At 50.2% G+C, this 11,156-nt stretch overlaps 3 protein-coding genes across 3 annotated transcripts; 2 read left to right on the forward strand and 1 right to left on the reverse strand.

Annotated features, from left to right (window-relative positions):
• Nucleotides 1-655: 655 nt before the first annotated feature.
• A1O9_03073 (uncharacterized protein) lies at nucleotides 656-2,806 on the forward strand (the record flags this gene model as incomplete). Its single annotated transcript, XM_013408642.1, has 5 exons — nucleotides 656-1,245; nucleotides 1,296-1,333; nucleotides 1,430-1,709; nucleotides 1,760-1,902; nucleotides 1,950-2,806. 5 exons carry the CDS (start codon nucleotides 656-658, stop codon nucleotides 2,804-2,806), a joined length of 1,908 nt encoding a protein of 635 aa, XP_013264096.1.
• Nucleotides 2,807-5,492: 2,686 nt separating this feature from the next.
• A1O9_03074 (uncharacterized protein) lies at nucleotides 5,493-6,212 on the forward strand (the record flags this gene model as incomplete). The annotated part of the gene is made up of 1 exon (XM_013408643.1): nucleotides 5,493-6,212. The coding sequence occupies one exon, from the start codon at nucleotides 5,493-5,495 to the stop codon at nucleotides 6,210-6,212; it is 720 nt and encodes a 239-aa protein (XP_013264097.1).
• Nucleotides 6,213-7,028: 816 nt separating this feature from the next.
• Nucleotides 7,029-10,952, reverse strand: A1O9_03075 (myosin heavy chain; the record flags this gene model as incomplete). The annotated part of the gene is made up of 1 exon (XM_013408644.1): nucleotides 7,029-10,952. The coding sequence occupies one exon, from the start codon at nucleotides 10,950-10,952 to the stop codon at nucleotides 7,029-7,031; it is 3,924 nt and encodes a 1,307-aa protein (XP_013264098.1).
• Between the last annotated feature and the right edge of the window lie 204 nt (nucleotides 10,953-11,156).

The following is an 11,156-nucleotide window of genomic DNA, read 5'->3' on the forward strand; positions in this document are numbered from 1 at the left end:
TGTGCTACTCAACAGTTTTTTCTGGTGTCTCAAGCAGGTGCGGGGGAAAATACCTTTGGAGTGTTGCTAATCGGGAAAGATGGGTGCCAGAGGTCTGTGATAAACTTGATTACCTTGGGAAATACATCAAAAATGGTCCGTAGGTGACACTGCTAGGCAGGCAGGGCGGTGATATAGCGAAGTTGAGGGAGACGGATAACATTGGAAACGGTGCTCGAAGGAGCATCGAGCTTTCGGTATTCAACCGAGCTCCGTGTACAGTAATGTCCCAATATCATCACGTGATGGCTCTATATCCCCTCTCGCCCCGCAATATGGTCCCGCATTTTCAGCTCGCCGCCAAATGTTGCTCCTCCAAACGCTACTACCAGCATCACCATAACTGCACTGGTAGGACGGTCCCGCGTTCGCATTCTCGTCCAGTGGACTGAGATGCCCCGCCAGTAATACTCCGTTAGGAGAGCAGTTGGGAGCTAGACCCTCCCCAGTTGCCCCGAAGAAACGTGAACAGGTAAGACCATTGAAAACACAAGTCGAAAGTGTAAGTTTCCCCGAAATTATATGAACAGGCCATGGCCGGATTTTTTGACATGTCTCATCCTTTCCATGATCTACCCTGTGCCACGCACGAACGGGGGTCCAAATATCTACGACCATGACGACCGGCGAGGAGATAGAGACCACCAATGTTATCATTTGCGGTTGTGGACCGACGGGTGCTCTTCTAAGTGCGTACTTGGGTCAAATGTCGATATCCAATGTCGTACTTGAAAAAGAGAAAGAAATTGTGACGGATCCACGAGGCATAGCCTTGGATGAAGATGGAATTCGACTACTTCAAGGCCTCGGCCTGTATGATAAGGTGCACACTGAAATCGGAGAAGCACTTGGCTGGCTTCACTTCACCTCTGGCAAAAAGGGGTTGAATACCAAGCCGTTCATGAAAATGGACCTCAGCACGACCGGTCCCCTTGGTCATGTCGGGGCGATCTCGCATAAGCAACCAGTGCTAGAGAGGAACATTCGCGAAGCAGCAAGTCGATTTCCAAGCTCTCAACTCCGCCTCGGCTCAACCCTCACCGCAATCGAAGAAGATGAAAGAGAAGTCTTGGTGACATACCACAATGGGGACGGTAGAACACGACAGATTAGAGGGAAATTCCTTGTTGCAGCAGACGGTAAAACTGGATTCACACGGAAACAATATCTAGAGCCAAAGGGCATCGTCCTGGAGAGCCTTCACGGGTAAGGTTCCATGGGAGATCATGACAAGACACACTGCTAACACCCCACAGGTACGAATACCTGGAGACCTGGGTCGCTGCAAATTTCCGTAAGTTTTCACCATCAGCCCATGAATGTTATTTATGATTGTGAAGAATGCAATATTGGTCACGGATGGCTATGGTTAACCTTGACAAACATATAGATATGGATTTGCCAACTACTGAAAGCCATCCTGATTTCCCTTTGTGGCAACTGGGCTTCACGCCACAGCAAGTTTACGACGCCTTCTTCCCCCGAAACTTCCGTTTCATTGGGAATCCCCACCGACCAGCCGTTTGTGGCACGTTTGGTTTACGAGAGGAGCGTTTGTGGAGGTTCGAATTTGTCGTTGAAAAAGAGGAAGATCCTTACAAAATAGCATCGTACAAAGATGTAACTGGGGTCATATTCCCATACCTGACTCATCCAGGTCACATCTACGGGTAAGATAAACTGCTCGCCATTCATGCTTGTGGATACTCAGTGGTTGCAGTTTGAAAGAGCCAGTCCAATACCCAGAAGACTGTATACACGTATTACGATCGAGGCCATTCACATTCTCCGCTAGAAGCTGCAATAGCTGGTTCCTAGGGCGTGTGATACTTTGTGGAGACGCAGCTCATGTCATGCCACCTTGTGAGTGTTCTCCCTGAACGGAGAGTGACCTTTCTGATATTGTATAGTTGGAGGCCAGGGTATCGTATCGGGATTCAGAGATGCGTCCGGCATTGCTTGGAGACTCGCTGCAGCTTGTAGAGCGGGAATGGCAGTCGACCATCAACGCCTCTTTCTTGGCTGGTGTCTGGAGAGAAAGCAATCTCTTGACAGATCGATCGCAACTACTGTGGCGAATGGGAGTCTGACCACCGCGCGGAGCAGTGTGAAAATCTTCTGCAGAGATTGGATACTTTGGCTCATGCAACTCATTCCTCGCCTGCGACGGAAGCTTGAACTTGGTCCACGGGCGGACGGGTTGCCACGTTATAAGTGGAAGGAAGGCATGGCATTTCTTCCTGGCCTTGCAGGCGGCGTCTGCTTTCCTCAGGTTTACTGTCGACCTGTGTTTGGCGATGTAGATGCTGATATACGTTTTACTGATGATGTCATCTTCAAATGTCCACCTAACCCACTACTGCGCCTTGTGGTTTTGGTGGACGACATGACCGACGCCGAGGCAGCTCAATCTGAGTTGGAAAACCTGGATCTTCAAGCGACATCCCAAGGGATGCTGGAAATGGAAGAGGTTTGCTTTTTGGTGCATGACCCCTTACTTCACTCGCCGACTAAGTCGAAAGCAATATCCGCCACACAAATCCATCGAATTGCAACAGGTGAAGAATTTGCGAAATCCGGTCTCTGTGTCAACCGCCCAGCGCCAGAGGGTTATGACATGTATCAGATTAAGTTGGCGTTACCCGGTCGACGATACATTCTGGTGAGACCAGACAGAATTGTCTTTGCAGCCTGTCGGTCTGGCGAAGATCTAAAGGTGGCTTGTGGCGAAATCCCGTCGGTTCTCCTTGGATATTCTTCAAGCTAGGACCACTACCGACTTGAGGTGGAGAATAGGCTGCTCTATCAGGATGAGTAGTGTCAAGGTCCTGCTACTCATCAGTAGGATAAGGGGTTGCAGTACCTGCGTAGTCAAAACGCCGCATTAGTGGCGCCGGCCGGTTTTTTCCCAAACCAGTGTACATATGCTCTTTGGCCGGGCGCGGATGGATGCCTCCCATTAACCTGGTGAGGACTGGGGAAGAGCAGACCTGTCAAGAAGCACCATCTCAATCTTCAGTGTACCATGTACCATTGTACGGAGTAGTGCTACAATTGATGATTGCTTGTGGATCGCTTAAGTAATTAATCGCTTGTCTGGGCATTGACTCACGGGGTTTCACGAAAGCCGCGCCGGCCAGGTCGCTCCTCCGCGGGGACTGCTTCATTAGCTTGGAAATCCCACATCCGAGGCTTCGACTTCTGCTTCCCTAACTTAAGAACGGAGTACCACTCTTCCTTTTGTGACAAGGGTACCGGCCGCCCTTGATGCCCTCTGATGAGAGGAAGCGTGGGTTATTGTGTCAACACACCGGCATTGAGCGAAACAGGCCGATGACATGTCTGACCATGATGCATCATGCTCTCAGAACGAGTCGAGGCTGTCCAGTCAAGAGCCTTCACCGACATCAAGAAAGGGAAGAATATGCCCGTATTGTTCCAAGCGATTCGCGAAAGCCGATCACTACACTCGCCATATCCGATCCCATACGAAAGAGAAACCCTTCCGCTGCAGTGTCTGCTTGAAGGCATATCCACGCCAGTAAGTCTTCCGTAAAGTGGACACACTGATCCTGATGCTAAGACTGTAAGTGATACACTGCTCCGTCATGCAAGGACGCACCAAGCGGGAACGAAAATCGTTCGTAGACATGGATCACAGGCCTCTGATTCCAGACACCATGAGTCCAAGTCACCCGGGCCAGGCTTTGCTCCCGCGGCTGCAAGACCTGCTGGGTTTCCCGAAGCTACCGTGGATGATTATACCCAGGTGCTGCTTGCAGCGACTTCCAACCAGGGACAAAAGTCTGTTGCAAGCCAGGAAACGGCGAGTCCGAGATCGTCTCGGCCCTACGACTTCCAGACAGCGGTATCATCTCGTCAGCTCGGCCAAGAACAGACGTATGACAATACAGAGTCCACTGAGATACGCTCACTCCCGCAAGACATCAATGTGCCACTTCTTCCGGTGCCAGATAGACATACACCTATTGACAATCAAAACCAGATGAACCCTATGTCCTTCACCCAGTCGTTGGGAGGTATTGATTCAGCAAATTGGCTTCTCGAAGATGACTTCGATATCTCCGTGTTCGATAATCTGAATTATTTTCCAACTCCGGATTTGGAGGGTGTCTTCACAACCGACACCGAACAGTCTATGGCACCTCCGTGCCCACCACCGGCAGCCAAACGTTCCATACCACATGTGCTTGACTTGAGGCACCATTGGTATACTCAAGTTCCCCTAATGGCCTCAGGCTTTGCTGCAGGCTCTGGGGCGATGACCCCACTTGATTTTGGGGAGGATCGTGAAAATATTGACGAAAGCTACCGTGCGAAATTGGCCAACAAGCTGCGACCGCCATTGCGCGATGAGCCTCTTCCAACGATCGAATTTATGGTCTGTTCATACAATCTTTTGTCATCCGTTTCTAACACTTGCTTAGAACCTCTGCATCCACTTGTTCTTCACCCGCTTCAACGTTGCTCTTCCTGTCATCCACGGACCTACTTTTCGGCCAACAACAGATGGAGCTCTTCTGGTGCTTTCAATATGCTCCGTGGGTACACTGTGTCTGGGCTCAGATGCTGCTGCTAGGACTGGTTGCATGCTCTTCGAGCGCGTTAATAAAGCTCATCTGAATGCCGTAAGCCAAATCTTCCTACGGAGCGGCGTATCGCTGACAGATATTTAGCCATGGGAAAGATATCTATCACGAAAACCAAACGCTGTACGAGCGACTTTGAAAGCGTCAATGATTGGGCAGACCTTTGCTTTACTTTCCGAAGTACAATTCGACAGTTTGCACTTTTACAAATCGTTAGACTAACGCTAACTAGCATCCTTTCCATCTCACCACTGCATCTTCTTTCCATGGAACCCTCATTTCGGTTCGTTCATCGGCCGTTCTCGTCTGTCAAGGCCTAGATTTAACCATGTCACTCAGATCGCTCGTCACGCGCGAATCCTAAACCCCGCCCCTGAGTTCGTTCTTGCACCTGATCTATCAGCCGCGGAGCTTCATAGGGCTTGGCTAGAGTGGGCTCAGGCGGAGGAGATGAAAAGGTGAGGACTGCTCTCTCTGCAGTCGGTATGTGAAGACCGAATGAACTAAGAAGTGCGCAATAGAATTGCATTGCTCTTACATATTCATGATGCAGAGCTGGCCGCCCTATTCCACCATGAACCCATTTTTCGCCACAAAACAACGTCCTTGCCCGTCATCTCGTCTGCAGATCTGTTTAGTGCCCCGTCGGCTGCCGTGTGGGCGGCGAGATTCAGAGAGGAAGAGAAAAACGGAAGGTTAAATGAAAGAACTGTCCTAGACCCGAGTGAGGTGGGACCACCACGAGAATCCAAAAAATATCCGATGCTTCTTAAGTATGCAAGGCTATCCGGAATTGATGCATCGATCGCGGAGTGCCGGTATCTCAAGCACCTAACATTCCAAATGATCACACAACTTGAGTCGGAGCTCATCTCCTGGCATCGCACTTTTCCCGACTATTCTGCAACGCGAGCAGAGCAGGCGACCGGATCGACAGTAACCGAGTTGCCATTTAGCCTTATGCCTCTATGGCACTACTCTTTTATGACCCTGATGACAGATTTAGACGTCCTGGAACTGGCGATTGGAAAAGATGGGCCGGACGTTTCCCATTCAGTCCGACAGTATGTGTCGTCGTGGATATCTTCCCCAGACTCCAAGCGGTGTCTCCTCCACGCACTACTGTTGCAAAATTTCATGGTCAATACTAGTATGGGCTCGGTTATGGCCATTCATACGCCGCGCATCTTGTTCGCTGCAGCAGTTTGTTGGGCTTGTTATATGCTCTATCAACCAAGCATCCCCTCTTCCAGTTCCTTATCAGCCCAGTTCACCGTCCATACAGACAGGACAGATGTATTCGAGTCTCTAGAGCTTCTTCCAGAAATTCGAGCAATGGACAGCTCAACTTGGTCTTCCACACTACCATCAGGGTTTACGGGTAAGCAGGCAAGTGCAGCACTGAAATCCATTCTCACTGCAAACACCGCTGAGATGAAAGCCGCCACACTTTGCGTCTTGGAAACCATGCTGCGTCGCCTGGGCACCGGCGGCATCTCAAGACGCTTCGCCGACATCATCCAGATCCTGATCGCGGGTGATGGCAATGATTGGGTTGACTGACTAAGATCAAATTCTTCTGGGTTACTCATTCTACGTCTGACAGGGGAAGATGCTGTCTCCCCGTTTAAAAACATGTGTTGGCGGAACTGTATATGCTCAGGCATGTTCATTGACCTGCCTGCCACTGTATGTCAGGAAATTATGTGGATCTTTCTGCTTGAGCATCTAGCGGCCATCGATCAACTAAACCTGACTGGGTTCTTGACTTTGCACTCGACGAGAAAACAAGACTCGGACCAAGGAGCGTAAAACATCCTCCCACGTAACTGACGAAACGGAGGATTGCCTGTCAAAACATCATACGCATACTCATTTCATGATCCTATTTACTCAGCAGTGGTAACCGTACTAGTTCTCAAGCTGAAAACCACTGCCGCAATGCAATCCGTGCGCCTCGCCTGCTGCTCCACCCTTTCTTTCAAAATCCAAAATCCCCATACATGCGCATATGCGCATACACGGAAGACCACCTCCACCGAACTACCGTCATTTCTGTTTCAGCGCCGAGGTCCATGGAGAGTACAGCATGCGTCAAAACCACACAATCGGTGTCCAAAACGACAGGCACACACGGCGTCGTCCATTTCCTGCGATGATGCATCGACGATCAAAAAAGAAAACTGGCGGATGATGAGCATTGTGCATTAACCAAAATTCATCCATATCCACATCGCGCCCCACAAGCGGTAGAAATGATGTTGGGTGCGTTGTCTGTCAAGCAAGCAACGTCTCAAACATTGCATTGTATTGCATTGCAACATCAATGCCGCCATCAATAAAGACCACCTGCGCGGGCACCCCCGCGTCCTAAAACCATCATGACGACGTGGAAAAGTGCTGTGTGAAGAACGGCATCGCTCGCTCCAAACACTTCCTGACCTCTGCGGCCTCTCGTTCCATCTTCGCTCTTTGCGCGCGCATGCCGTCCAAGTCGCCCTGCAGATCGACTTGTTTCTGCTGGATGAGATCGTGCTTTCCGGCCAGCGCGTCGTTTTCCTTCCTCAGCGCCATCTTCTCTCTCTCGTGGTGCTCGACATCGGCCATCAAGGCCGACAGCTCGCCTTCTTTGCGGCGGAGCGCTTCGTCGTGCTTTGACGTCTGCAGCGACAGCTTGGTCACTTGATTGCGCAGCTCTTCGTTCTGACCTTGCACTTCGCGGAGGAGTTTCTTGGTGGTTCCTAACTCGGTGGTTGTGCTTGCCAGCTTGCTCTCGGCGTCCTTGTCGATTCTGGAAAGGTCGCTCTCGAGGTCGTGAATTTTTTGATCTTTTCCGGACAGCTCGCTGCGCAGAGCGCGGATTTGAGACTCGAAGTCGTCAGTCTTGCGTTTGTTCTCCTCCACACGCAGCGATTCTGCCCTGTGCAGTCGGCTTTCGAGATCGTCCTTCGTTCGATCCCGTTGGGCTAGCTGGCTTTTTAGACTTCGGATTTCCTGTTCTAGACCTGCAGTTTTGCTGTCTTTGTCCCTCTGCGATTGCTGGAGGCTGGTTTCTAGCTCGGAGATCTTCCGATCTTTGACGCCGAGTTGACTCTTCAACGTCCTTAGCTCCGCGCTGATGTTCTCGAGGCGGTTGTCATTCTGCGAGTGCGTTTTCTCCACGTTGTCGAGTTCGTCTTCGAGCTTGTCGATTTGTTGCTGCAACTCTTTCTTCTCAGCCTCCAGTCTCGTTATGATCTGGCCAGCTTGGAGGACCTGTTCGCGGCGAGTAGCGAGTTCTTCATCTACCTTCTTCTTGGAGTCGATTGCGGCGTCCAGCTGATCTTCGAGGCTTTCTTGTTCTGTTATTGCTTCTGATAATTTCTCGGCCAACTCACTCTCGCGATATTGTAGCCTCTTGAATATTTCTTCCTTGTCCAAAGCAAGCGCACGTTCAGCTTCGAGTGTCTGTTGAATCCGCTGGACATCGATTTCCGCGCGTCTTCTCTCCTCCTCCACTCGGTGTCTCTCGGCTGCTTCTTGCCTCATCTTGGTATTCAAATGTTCGATCTTCTCGTCTCTCTTCTTAACTTCGTTGGCTGTGCGGGTAGCGCCTAATAGTGGCTTCATACGCACAAATAAGCGCCACCACGGGTTTGATTGCAAGTCTAGATAGACATTGAGGTTTCGTTGAATGACTCTCGTGGCCTCTGCACGGTATAACTGCTTGAAGGCAACACGACGCTGCATGAAACCTCGCGCAATGGACTGAAAGCGTGACATGATGTCTCGAATTAGGCCGTCTCTTTGCTCCTCTAGGTCAGCGAGCACGCCAGCCCTGAAAAAGACCTTGGTTAAGCCGACTCGATAATTCGACTTATCCATCTTTAAGCAGTCCAGCATACTCTTTGCCGCTTCTTGGCCACCTAGGTAACCTTTTGGCATATTTTCACAGAGAACCTCGTATCGAGATCGAAATTCCGCAAACGTCAAGCGATTTGGGAACCCGGTACGCGCTATACGAATACCTTCCAGGACACCGTTACATCTCAGTTGATCCAGAACTAGTGGTGCACTGAATTGTTTGGGCTTTTTCTTGTGGTTCGGCAGAATACAACGAACAAAGTGTGGTTGCGTTGAATGAAGCTGTCGCATCAAGCTACTCAGCTGTTCCTTATGTCTCTGAGCAACGGTGCGGAACAAGCCTTTCTTCACCCGACTGCGTGGACTGTACGGTTCGTCTAGCTCGTCCACACAGTCACTAAACAATGTCGAAATGTGAGTGTCTTTAGAACATGCCAACAGTCTGGTAAGGTTATCGTTGAGAGGGTCTTTGTTTTTGTCAAGCCATCCTTCAGTGGAATACTCCACCTCGGCCGCATAATGGGTCAAGATAAAGCCTTGTCTTGTACGAGCAGGGGCGTACTTGGAGGTCTTTTTCTCCCATAGAGAGTGCAACTTGTCTGTGAAGGACTTATCTGTAGCTCTTGGCATTACTGAATCCTCGTCCAGACAAGAAAATATTCCAATAGGATTGGGCAGTTCGATGAGGTCTATTGTAGGTTGAAGGTCCTTGCCAAAGTCGATAAACTGCCATTCGATCTGTTCTCGCGCATATTCCTCCTGTTCGAGGACGAACATGTAGTGGTTGAAAAACTGCTGCAATTTCTCGTTCGTATAATTTATGCAAAGTTGCTCAAAGCTGTTGGTTTCAAAGATTTCGAAGCCCGCGATATCGAGCACTCCGATAAAATGGCTATCATCGCTGCTGACCCCACCACGGTCGAGTTGAGTATTGATCTTACTTACCAAGTCACCGAAACCACGCTCGTAGATACCTTTTGACAGCGCGTCAATGGCCAACCGAACCTGCTCTGGAGTTTGCACCTTTTCCACCCATTCTCGACCCGCCTTGACCTTTGGATGGAGCAGACCGTTGATGAAAGGTTCCGTTTGAACACCCAGCAGCCTGCAGGCCTTGTCGATGGAGGCTCGAGCTTCTGGGTCCAAAGAAGCCTGGTCGCCTGTTCGGCTTTCTTGCCGCACAGAAACGTTGCCGAGATGGAGAATGGCAGCGATGGTTTTGAAAATAGCCAGTTGTTCCTTCTCGGAAAAGTTCATGATATGGAAAGCCTCGATCAAGGTGTTCCATTCATCCCTGTCCGAAACACCAGCGATGGTGTCATTGCCACCCCTGGTATAAGCGAAGTGCTCGACATCCATGCCCAATATCAGCAGTACTTCCCGCATCCGTTGGTCAGTACCAGCCAGGAGTTGGTAGAACACGTGGTAACTCCGTTCTTGCTGGCTGACCTTGACCACTCTCGATTTTTCAAGGAGATACCAGTCAATGAAAGCACCGGCTATCTGGCCAGACCGCGTGAATTGGATACGAATAAACTTGCCAAAACGGGAGGAGTTGTTGTTTCTGACTGTCTGGGCATTACCGAAGGATTCGAGAATGGGATTCGCTCGCAAGATCTGTTGGGAAAGATTGGAAAGCTGCTTTCCTGGTGCCCTTCCCGTCAGCGGCGTATCAAAATCCGACGTTGCGACAGCTGCCAGGTACTGGATAACCTTTTTGGTATTTTCTGTTTTCCCTGCTCCGGATTCTCCAGTAACCAGAATGCTCTGGTTCTCACCTTCCTCCACTAGCCGGCGGAAGGCGGCATCTGAGACGGCAAAGATGTGTGGGCGCGTATCTTCTCGTGCTTGGCCCTTGTACATGCGCACATAGTCGTTCCCATAAATGGGCAAAGGGCAATAGGGGTTGATAGTAACCAGGAATAGACCTGAATATGTGTAAATCAAATCTGCCTGGTATCTGGTGTGGAGATTGTGTATGACTGAAGCCTCGTTCAGGTGAGTGAGTTCGGCCATGTCGTCGGCCTTATCAAATTTTGCTGGATTCACGGCGTCCACATCGTCGATATGGGTCTCCATTGAAGCGCCGCTGTCGAACTGAACAACGACATTGCCGCCAGACAGCTCTTCGGTGATCCAACCTCGGACAAAAGCTTTCTCGGGGTCTTTCACCCAGACATATCTCTTGCCTGAGAAGTCGTTTTCACCTTCAATAGCAGATATCCTTTCTTCGCTTTTCTTCATTTCCTCTGACTTGATAAACTTTGGAGCAAAGGTACTAGATGTGCTTGCTTGGCGCTGAAGAGACTGGTTCCGTACATGAGAAGGTACTGAGCTGAAAGACGTGGAGGGAGAGTAGGATTGTTGGCGCTCATGTCGTGTATAAGGAGCCGGTGCTGGCGAAGCAAACAGTAATGACTTGGAGCCCCTTGAAGGGGAAACCGGCGAAGGTAACGACATTTCTGAATTGTAAGATCTGTTAAAATACTGCCGCTGAGAAGCACTGTTGAATGGTGAGGTATCGGGACTGCGATCATGGAGCAGCATTGTGCCGCGTTACTGGGTTTCTTTCTTTACATGTGATGTGTTGGGCACGAAGAGGAAGGGCAACAGATGTGCAGCTAGCAGAGATGGTTGCGAGGGACACAGCTGGGTGAAGGTGAT

The sequence above is a fragment of the Exophiala aquamarina genome, assembly GCF_000709125.1.
Source record: "Exophiala aquamarina CBS 119918 chromosome Unknown aczIA-supercont1.2, whole genome shotgun sequence".
NCBI lineage: Eukaryota > Fungi > Ascomycota > Eurotiomycetes > Chaetothyriales > Herpotrichiellaceae > Exophiala > Exophiala aquamarina.